At 45.1% G+C, this 10,937-nt stretch overlaps 1 protein-coding gene across 5 annotated transcripts; it reads right to left on the bottom strand.

Moving 5' to 3' along the window:
• Window positions 1–662: 662 nt before the first annotated feature.
• ZNF706 (zinc finger protein 706) lies at window positions 663–6,690 on the bottom strand. Of its 5 annotated transcripts, none has more exons than XM_015856124.3 (4): window positions 6,550–6,640; window positions 4,165–4,301; window positions 3,280–3,424; window positions 663–2,682 (listed from the first exon to the last, which is right to left on the bottom strand). In XM_015856124.3, exons 2-3 carry the CDS (start codon window positions 4,297–4,299, stop codon window positions 3,329–3,331), a joined length of 231 nt encoding a protein of 76 aa, XP_015711610.1. In that variant the 5' UTR covers window positions 4,300–4,301; window positions 6,550–6,640; the 3' UTR covers window positions 663–2,682; window positions 3,280–3,328. The 5 variants fall into 5 exon arrangements, 4 of the variants coding, with proteins under 4 accessions (XP_015711610.1, XP_015711609.1, XP_085395509.1 ...); XM_015856123.3 differs by having other exon boundaries at window positions 3,317–3,424; XM_085539383.1 differs by lacking the exon at window positions 6,550–6,640 and adding an exon at window positions 6,188–6,329 and having other exon boundaries at window positions 3,317–3,424.
• Between the last annotated feature and the right edge of the window lie 4,247 nt (window positions 6,691–10,937).

Genomic DNA, 10,937 nt, shown 5'->3' with positions numbered 1-10,937 from the left:
TCATTTCATCAAGATAGGAAAACACTTCAGTAGAGTTTACAGAAACGCTACAGATTCCTTCATTGCTATGTGGTTTGCAAACAGCCCCTGGTCATTAGCTTTACTTGAAGTGTTTTCATCCTAACAGCAAATAACCACAGGGGATGGTCTCCAGGGACATTCATGTTGTACAGCATTACTTGTTTTTAAAAGCAGGCAGAAAATATGATATTTTACATTTCATTTTTATTCTCTTTAATCAGACACGTTACAACGCACAGCTGTGTCTTTAGCCAGATAACAGGGTGCCATTCTTCAGATCAGGAAGAGGCGAAGGACTCCTAGCCCTTCCTCTGACTTTTTAGGTTAAAGGAGTATCGCAGATATCCTAAATAAGAACTATTCCCTCATTTAATAGAGCATCCCCACTACACTCTTAAAGCATTTAAAACAGTTCAGTCATAGATTTCACTTGTTCCTGTATTTGAGACTGCAGCTACTGTAACGAGGGGCATTAATGACCCGAGGATCACTCTTGCTTTCTACAAGCTACGTGGAGAAAACATTAGTTCATAAGGTGGTTTCTAATTGAGCATCATACAGTCTTGAAAATACAATTCTAACTTCACCATCCCGCCACTGATGTAGCTTCCCAGCTCTTCAATGCTCATTGAGAGAGAGTGTTTATGAAACAAAACCTTTTTATTGAATGCTACACAATTTGAATGGAAAGAATAGAACATATACTTCACCTCAAGACCAAACTATAGGGATACATCCCAGAACATTTTCCAGAGTAAAACCAGATTACTGATTGCCAATCAGTGCAAGAAACATCTTTATCCATTTGCACTCAGTGTATCTTAGACAAATGACAGCATCAGAACATTGAAGTACCTCTCCTCCATACAGCAGATCTCTGTGGGAACCAGTTTGTCGGGATATAGTTACTGATAACATTAAAGAAAATAACGAAGGGTTACATTCTGATGTCAGGTGTACAGGTGCAGTAATGGATTACTCACAGAGGAGAACAACATCATCTATAAAAGTTAAGTGGTATTCAGGTTATCCTGGGGTGACTATAATACAGAGAAACTTCATGTCAAAGTAAGTATTTACACAGAAACTGTCACAGCAAAGAGGACAGGAAGCTTGTCTCGCTGAAGTAGTTCATTAAAAAGCAAATGAGTGGACAAAGACAAAGGCTTTGACTTTATATAATAAAATACCAAGTGCATTCTTTTAAGTGAATGAGTCTTTGAGACTATGGTCCTAGACTTTAGGAAGCCATGTGAGGGTCAGATGTACAGCCCTGCTGCGTAGCAAGGGTTACTTGGACTGCCAGAATTCTTACGTCTCTTGTAACCGCAATAAATCACAGCAGTTCTAGTGGTGCTTCTTACTGTGAGATCTAAATGAAAGCTCTTAAATAAGCCCCCTCCAGATGCCAAAGATAGGTTGTTGTTTCTTTGTATAGCAGATCCTCCAGAACAAATCTGATGTTTTTCCACTACTTCTGCACCGTACATCTGGGATTAGAACTGAGCCCAGAACACTTAAAGGCTAATTACGTTTAGCTTCTCAAATGCTCTTGGCCGGAGAGTTATTATCCAGCTTTTTCTTGTCAATGCAACTTTAATTGCATGCAATTTCTTAAGCTAGCCATATCATTTCAGTTGCTTTGGCTCTTTTCCAATAGGCTTATTTTAGTCTCGTTGCAAATTAAGGTTATTAATGGCTGGCTATTTTACGTATTTCTTCAAGAGCCGCTGCTAAAATAACCAGATGCATTTGAGGGTGAACACTTGTGGCTGACTGCTCAAGTAGCTTCAGAAATCATCTCAAATCAGATTTTCAACTAAGAGTAGAATTGTTTTTAACTAATATTCGTGAGCATTTTTTAAGCCAGCATACCCAAAAAGCATTAAACTTTACCACCTCTCAGCTTCCTCAGCCAACTACCAACTATTAAGGATCACAAGGCTAAGCAGAGTCTCCGGTGAAAGACTCGAAGGAACAAGCTTGAGCCCTCACAGTACAGGAATCCCATTTGAAATGGCTTGTAGTAACAGACTCCAATACACAGGACAAAACCGTAGAATAAAGTCTCACGATACTATTGCAGCCTCTTGGGAGCTTGCTGTGCCTCTTGAGTCAGTAACTCGAACGTTAGTGACTGAGCTCAAGCAGGCACCACACTGAACAGTCAATCTGAGCAGCTTCCCTCTTGCGTTAAAATTAACTTACTGTAATGTACATTACTTTCAGTGGAATGATACTGCTCGTGTTTTAGCAGGACGGGGAAGATTCCACTTTGTCTTTTCTTGTTTTATAAGGCAGATAATGCAGAAAGTTAAAACAGAACCTCTACAAGCGTTTCATCTGTGATATTGTAAAATCAAAGTACTACTTTATTAAATGAGTTATTTTACACAATATGAACATCAATATAATTACAATTGTAAAAAATTTTTTGTGTTTTTATAACAAGTATGGACTGATTTTTTCAGGATTTCCAAAGAGGGCACAACTGTACATTTACACAATTGTCTTTGCGTGAAGCCCGAGAGGGAACAGCATAAAAATATGAATGTTTCTGTAGCCCCTTCATTTTTGCTGATCAACAGTTTTAGAAAAGCAGCTGCAGGTTTGTTATGTAAGGTCTGACAGTAGAAGAGTCAATAGGTGCCATGATTTCACCTATAAGAAATAAGAATAACTCAGTTAAGCTGATCCATTACACGATGCCATTTACTTTAGAGCGAAAGAAATACTGCAACTGTTCTTCGCTTTATTTCGGCCTTTAATTGTAACTTGTTTCAGTTACAGTCTAACAACAGGCTGTTAAGGAACCTTCTAGAGAGAAAACGGAGGTTAAATTCTGTATTTGAATGCAGAAAAATAATCTGCATCCACTTGCATAACTTCAGGAACAAAAAAAGCTGAATCATTAGAAATATGCTAAACAATTCGGCTTTCATTACATGGTTTCTAACAACAGGCACACTTAGTACAAATATCTTCATCCAAGCAAGAACTGTGGAAGCTGACATTTCAAAGCACTAACTGAAGAATGAAGTATTCCTACAGCTCTAAGGACGACCATTTCAAATAATGTTAAACACCCTCCTTTCAAAACATCTTCCATGCAATGACAACCATTTCAGCCCCGTAACAACAGTTCAGGGGCATAACTTTAACCTATACTTAATTTGTACATTAAAAAAAATAAAGCATCTTTCAAGTCCAAGTGAGCAGGGGGAAAAAAAAAAAAGCACCAAACAAGTGATAATATACCTTCATTTTTAAATGATTATCTGATAAAAGTAATGACCTGTAGATATCTTTACGCCTGAACATCAGCCAGTTCTGGAGGAAGTGGAGTCTTAGGATGTTTGCTTTCAAAGTGCTGTTTGAAGGTCTTGGGATCCGGCATTTGTGTCTGATTAAAGAGAGACATTGAACTTTATGTGCAGTACATGAGCTACAGGATACTACAAAACCTGCCACCCCCCATGTTTTATTTTACTTCTGAATCTAATTTGGAAACCCTAATTAAGACCCTCAAAGTAACAAATCTATCCTAATCTATCCAAAAACTGACCATTGAGGTTAAAATGACAAATGAATCCCCCAGCTCCAAAATGGGCACACACAGGAGAAACAACCAGAAGGGAAGTATAACCCAAACAGCACTCCAATTTCTGATTTCCTATTAAGACGTCTATGCTAACTGAAGTTAGTGTATACTGAACTTGCATTAAAGCTTTTGGCATCATGTTATATCACTTTTCCCTCTCTACGTTAACACTGATTTCCGCAGATGTTAAGACGTTAGACAGGAAGATCTATTCTGTATGATGATCTAGTAATTGTGGAAGTTTGGTGGCCCTGCTAGGCAGGGGGGTTGGAACTTCATGATCCTTGAGGTCCCTTCCAACCCGAGTCACTCTGTGATTTTGTGTGATGGAACTGGCCTATCTTGAGGTTGATCAAGAAGTATTCTCAAACCTTCTATGCTTTAGACCATATACTACCAGTGCCAACCTACCCTTGCAATTCAAAAGGCAAGAAAACGATCTGAAACAGATCAGTACGTGGCATCTTATAATTTCTTGTATCTAATTATTAGTCTAGAAACAGACCCGTGTACAATAATACTTAGCCTTCAGTTTTTCTTACCCTACAGACAGTGCAGGTATATATCAAGGCAGCCTTGGCTGCAGCCTTCTGATCGTGTCCTTGCTTCTTTTTCTGCTCAGCTTGCTTTTTGGCATTTTTCTGCTGCGACTGAATCTTCTGCTGTCCACGAGCCATATCTACAAGCAGAAAGAAGATATTTAGTCTGCAAGTGTGAGAAACTGCTAGCTGACTCAGGAGTCATAACTATGAATGTAAGTAGTCATGCGCTCTGACCCACAGCTCCCATAATTCATACACAACAGGCATCTGTTTGAGCTTCTTACTTTGTGAAGACCCTCTGGTTTCAGTAGTAAAGAGACACAATAGTTCAAGTCCATTCTAAGGCTTCTTCCTTTGAAAAGCTTCAACATATGACTTTGATAAATGTTTAACAGAGACGCTCAATTTGTATCTCTGGAAGTTTGAATAGGTTTCAAGAAAGGGAAATGATCGCTATTCCCCAAGCTGTATCAATGTCTTGTGGTGTACTTGTTTGTAATCTGCTCTGGAATCGGGAATGGTAAGAGTGATGAATCATCCTTCTTTATCAAAGGCTGTTTGTAGAGGTGGCCACCCTTGGCAATTTCCAGCTGATTTTACAGGCATTCCTACATGCTCCTTGAAAGGACGTAATAGCTGCATCCACCAGAAGCCACTATTCTACACAACCCAGAAACACAAAGGAAGCTGGCACCACTGCCATTAGAAGGTCCACCAGGAACAGAATCAAGGTACAAAAGCCTTATTTCACAGAGAAGCAGAGCAGCATAATCTGCAGCAGGAGCGTTCCACCTGCACGCAGCCCACGAGGACACCCAGCTCAGCTCACAGCCCACCCCCACAGCAGACGCCAGGCAGGATTCGGTCACACCAACACAACAGAATTCAGCATGTGGTTACGTAAAGCAGCAACCCACTTCCACCTATTATATCTCCTCCAGTTCCTCGTGTCCTACGCCTAATCTAGTTGTGGGGCTCACAGAAAAGCAAGGCTTACTACTATACAAGTACAGGACAGCTATTGAAGTCCTGTTTTTTGAGGACAACTATTAAGGCCTGCTGCTCCTAACAGGCTGGCTGGTTATCACCCCTCTATGCATTATGTCTGCTGCTCAGGAGAACACATTGCATGGACACAACTGGCCTGCCACGCAGTCCTTCCCACAAGGGCAGAGGCCTTCCACCTTCCTGGACACAAAGCAGTACGGTGATCAACGCTGAGTAACACAACCCTGACCCAAAACATCCTGCAAATACCACAAATCCAGGCTACAGTCCCTTTTTCCCCTATGGTATCTAACACCACTACCCAGCCCTTTGGAGAAGGGTCACACCACAGCTTCAGTGCTCCCTCACATTTCACTTTTTCTAAAGAAATTCCTAAGTTCAATTAACTCCAAAAGAGAAAGAAGGCATTGCCAATTGCTTTGCATGCGCTAAATGGAACAGCAGAATTTATTATGCTTCTATTTTGTTGGTACCATAGAAATCCTTCAGAACTCAGGGGCTCCTGACAGACAAATTTCCATAGAGCATTTGTGTATTACTTTGTATGTCGGCCCCTTGAAAAGAGCATAACTCATACATTGCAACAGCTCACAGGACCCTGCATTGGACAGCTCTGAGTTAAGATATAAACAAGGAAACACAAACAAAATATCTGTTCAAATATATCATAGTCTCATGCGGGTTGGAAGGGACCTTAGAGATCATTGAGTCCAACCCCCGGGATTCGAGCCTCTGTGTAGCAGAGCGGCACTTCTACCACTCTCTATGATCCTACAAACAAGAAACCAGCAGCATTTGAATACTGAAGTTACATTAATGAAGCTGGAACACTTGAATGAATACTTAATTACAAGAAAATTAAGATTACTCGAATTATCGGCATACTAAGAAAACAACTAAAATCCATCCTAAAGTTGGTTTACAAAGATACAAAGAGGAGCCATCAGTCTCCCCGCACAACACAACACAGCGCTGCCCCCCTGTCAGTCACACCGCCCCATATCGCTGCACCGACCCGCTGCTTTCAACTAAACCCCAATTGCCGCGGATGGCTGAACCTGGCGGTGCCCCACGCGGGCCGCTCCGTGCAGTAACCGGAGCGGAGCGGCTGGTCCGGCCCGTGTCCTGCAGCAGCACCGCTCCCACGGCCGCCCTCGGTACCGCGGGATGGAGCCGGGCGCGGCTGCAGCTCGCTCTCCACGCTCTCGGAGCCCGGCCCGGGGCCGCGGCCTGCAGCACTGATGAGGCCTCCGCGCCTGCGCCCAGGCCACCCCCATCCCCTTGAGGCCGCGCCGGCCGGTCAGGGCGGCCGAGCGTCCCGTCCCGCCTCGCCGCACCCCGGGCAGCCCCCATCCCCGTCCGCCCCGCTCCCCTCACCCGGCTGGGAGCGCGGCCTGGGGGCCCTGGCGAGCGGGAGGAGACAGCAGCTCCGCGCGGCCCCGCCGCAGCCGCCGCCGCTGCCCGAGAGGAGGAGGGAGGAGGAGGGGAGCGAGCAGCGCGCATGAGCGGCACCACCTCAGCGCCAGCACCGCCCCACAGCGGCGGCCAATGGCGGCGCCGCGCCGTTACATAACGCGGGCAGTGCGGCAGCCATTGCTACCGTCAGGAGGGGCGGTGCTGAGTGTAGGAGGGCTGGGAATGGGAGCAGGGCGAGTTAAGGTTGAAAGAATGGGCTGAGCTGAGAAGGGTCCAGAGGAGGGCCACGAAGATGATCAGGGGGCTGGAGCACCTCCCCTATGAGGACAGGCTGAGGGAGTTGGGTTTGTTCAGCCTGGAGAAGAGAAGGTTGCGGGGTGACCTCATTGCAGCCTTTCAGTACCTGAAGGGAACTTACTCCCAGGAGGGGAGTAAACTCTTCGAAAGGGCTGACAATAGCAGGACATGGGGAAATGGTTTTAAGTTGAAAGAGGGAAGAGTTAGGTTGGATGTTAGAGGGAAGTTCTTCACTAGGAGAGTGGTTAGGCCCTGGAACAGGCTGCCCAGGGAGGTTGTGGATGCCCCGTCCTTGGAGGTGTTCAAGACCAGGTTGGACGGGGCCCTGGGCAACCTGATCTAGTAAAGGTGTATGTTTGGTGGCCCTGCCAGGCAGGGGGGTTGGAACTCCATGATCCTTGAGGTCCCTTCCAACCTGGGTCATTCTGTGATTCTGTAATACTCCTTGAAGGCAGCTGCTGTGGCTTGGCCAACTTACATGCCAACAGGAATATTTACACATACACATGCAGGGCAGCAGGGAGATGCGGGGTGGATATGATGAGCTGGTGCAGGGGCAGAGCTGGCTGTGTGCGGGATGCTTGGCATAGCTGTGTCGGAATGAAGCGCTTGTAATTGCAGATTATCTGGCTCGTGGACTTCCTGTGCTTTGTGCTACTCCCATGTGAGGTAAAGCAAGCCAGGGTACATGAAGGAAAGTTAAAGAACCCTTTGACTGAAATTGCATGTAAATAGAAATATTCTGTTTTTCTGTGCCCTTCTTTAATTGTTGGAGGGTTTTTTTTAGCTTAAAAGAAACATTCTATGTCCCCATCATTTTCTGTTCAGGGACAGAGATGCTCTTTCTGGCATTATATCAAAATACCCATCCTGCTCAACAGCGATCTGTTGGCATTGACTTTTGTTGCCAGTTAGTCTGGGCTATCTCACTTCAAAGTGACTGGTGTCCCCAGCACAGTTCCCTGCTACAAACCACCTGACATTTCGATATACGTTATTAAACCCACTTTGAAAACAAGAGTTTGCTTATGGCAGAACGGGTGGGGCTGCATCTCCCTTCTGAATCAGTTCCTGCTGCCATCTGCCAGTCCCTCCCAGGGCCATTCCCTGCCACATCATTTTGCTGCTTGCTTTCTTGCGTGCTTGCTATCGATCCAGTGCTGCATTGATTAAACCTCATCCCAGCAGCCAGTCGCTGGCTGGTGGCCAAGGGCTGCCTTTTACTGTTTGCTTGTGGGGAGCATGCAGGCTGACATCATGAGTGTGGCTACCAAGCAATTTCTTTTGGTGCTGACCATGACCCCTGGCACATCTAACAAGTGAAGGAAAGGGAGTGGGACATGCTCCAGGCCTGCCAGTCATGGGTATATTCTCAGTAATTTTGTGGATGCAGACCAGTATTAATAGGGACGTGAAAAAGAAGAGATTGGTTCTGCAGCTAAAGGTTGAAAAGCTTTGACTTTGAAGCCAGTATCCTTGGGAAGGATATGCAAAGCTGGTGTAAGAGTAGATCAGAGCCAGTGCTGCTGAATTGCATGGCCAGGTGACATGGTGGCCTGCAGAGCACCAGGCAGGCTGGAATCCTCCTGATGTGATAGTGCAGCAGTACTTAACAGGGCTGAAGGTCCTGACAGGATAGTGTTCTGCTCACTTACCCTTTCTCTGCCATATAGATTTTTCTCTCCTACATGCATTAGTACACCATTATTTTCCCTGTAAGAGAATTCTTCACAGCCACTGCTCCAGCTCTCATGCCTCCAGCTCTCATACCTCCAGTCTGCACCTACCCAACACCGTGTTGACTCCTGTTCCTCCTTTGCCCCCAGTGACCGTGTGCTACTCTTATCCAGCTGGGATGTTGACATCTCATGGGCTTGCCCAATATTGCTACTGTGGTACATATAAGAAGAAATTCATGAGATCTAAAACAACTTCTTCACTTTTCAGGTTGCCTAGTTGTTTAGCTCTGCACCGGAATGAGATGATACCAACTCACAATACGCACGTGGTGCAGAAAGAAATGTTCTAAAGCATGTGAAGCTATGCCTCTTTCTGCTTGTTTCTGCAGAACCAGCTATTTTTTCACTGCACAGTGTGCTGATCTACAGGCTGCTTCAGTAACACTCGTCTCTGTTGGAAGGGGGAGAGAAGCCCAAGGAAGGATGTGACACGGAGCTGCCCACATCCTCCGAGAGGCAAAAAAAAAGAGAAGGCTTGAGTGGAAAAGCTCACAAGGAATGACAGAGGGGGAGGCAGTCGGCAGCTGTGAGATCCAGTAGCTCAAAGGTTGGTGAGGCTGATGCATGTCCTGGAGAGCTCAGGCAACGACTGCCTTGTGACCTCTAAGCATTTGGCAGGTTCTCCTCTTTTAAACCCACATTTTTTTCTGCTTAAGAAAAAAAGAATACAAGGCACAAATGCCTTTCTCAGCATGTCACAGCTCTTCTGACCAACCCACACAGACGAACTGGAGGCCTTGAGAACATACGCTTCCGTACTACATAAACAGTTTAAAATAGATTTGAGCTGTGCGCAGCATTATGGACTGTTACTATTTTCAAATGCACGCAGTTTAATCTCTTGCATTCATTTCCATTTTGCACGTGCTCTCCATTCATGCTTTCGGGTCTCCTTCATGCTGAGGTCCTTGCCTTATCATGAAAGCCAGTTCATCTGTAGATTTCTCAATAAAAATACCAATGTTTCCCTCGTGTTTTAAGGATATATTTTAACACCTGTATGAAACATCCTCACATTGAGCTGTGCTTGTTAAAATGCACAGCAATTGTATTTAAAATCTCTTACAAACGTGCCAGCCTTGTTCACAGCTCTGTTCTAGCCTTGAGGAGGGTGGTACATCCCTCTGTCTGTGCTCCTGAGCAGCTGCACATCCTGGAGATGCCTCTCCCTCTGCCCTTCAGTTATCCCTGAGCGGATTTCATTGTTTCATCTTCCTGCTGTCCAAATAGTATGTGAATCTTGCGGTCAGTGAAGCGGAGAACAAGGATGCATCCCAGAATGACACATCCCAGAATGAGCACTAGGGCACAGCGTGCAGGAATGGACTGTGCTGCAGGATGTTCCCCCTGGAAGGAAGCAGCCTCTGACATCCAAAAGCGCTACATGCTGCAGGTTTTCCCATGTCTGCTGCTTCAGGAAGAGCTCAGTGAAAAACATCTGTCAGATTTCAGCTTTTTCCTTCTTAAATACCCCATTACTTGCACTCTGAAGTCCCTGTATGACTTAAAGGCAGGAATCCAAAGAGCCTGCTGCAATCTGAGCTGTGAGGATTGCGGTGATTGTCAGTGCTTCCTGCTAGCTGGAACATACTGGGGTCTAGCTCACAAACACTGGTGAATAAATGGGACCTGGCAAGAGAAATCACAGGAGTTATTTGGCATATCTGTTTTCTTGCTTTACGGCTGGTGTTGAGCAGCACCGGCAAAGGGCTGCTATTTCACTCTGTCCTTTAGCCTGGCTTCTGCTTAGAAACTGCAGGAGAAAACCAAAGAAAATGAATTATGCTTCTGTGAAAACCCTCGGTGCATCTCTCTAGTCAGGCAAGAGAGTATAACACTTAGAGGAGAGTCTCAAACCTGGAAAGAAGCAAGAGCTGGTTATGCGGTATCATTAGGTACAGGCTTCATACAGTGGTACGTACTAAGCTATAACAATTTAAATGTCTCATTTAAACTGCTTGATTTTAAAAGTAAAATTTAAAAAAAAATCAAGACTTAAAGGACTGCTGATCTGTGAAACTAATTTGAAAGGTTGTGCTCTTACAACTTGGCTGAAAAATTACAATGAACTGAACTGGAAATGCCTGAAACGGAGGCTTACATGTCAGCTCCAGCAGGGAAATGTCTTTTACAGTGCTGCCATAGGCAAAAAGGCCAAGTTAGAAAACAAAGGCCTGATCCTATCTATGCTCAGCCAGAGGTGCAGGCCCCACATCCCCAAACCAAAAGCACAGCCCCTGCTGTCCTTCACATGAGCCTCCCTGCTCCCATGTCTCTGTTTTACCCTTTGCCACACCAGCTGTCCCCTGTGTC

This window comes from Coturnix japonica, chromosome 2 (genome assembly GCF_054131305.1).
Source record: "Coturnix japonica strain WE chromosome 2, WE-NBRP24, whole genome shotgun sequence".
Classification (NCBI taxonomy): Eukaryota; Metazoa; Chordata; class Aves; order Galliformes; family Phasianidae; genus Coturnix; species Coturnix japonica.
The sequence above is the reverse complement of the archived record's forward strand: the minus strand, read 5'-3'. Positions and strand labels throughout refer to the sequence as shown.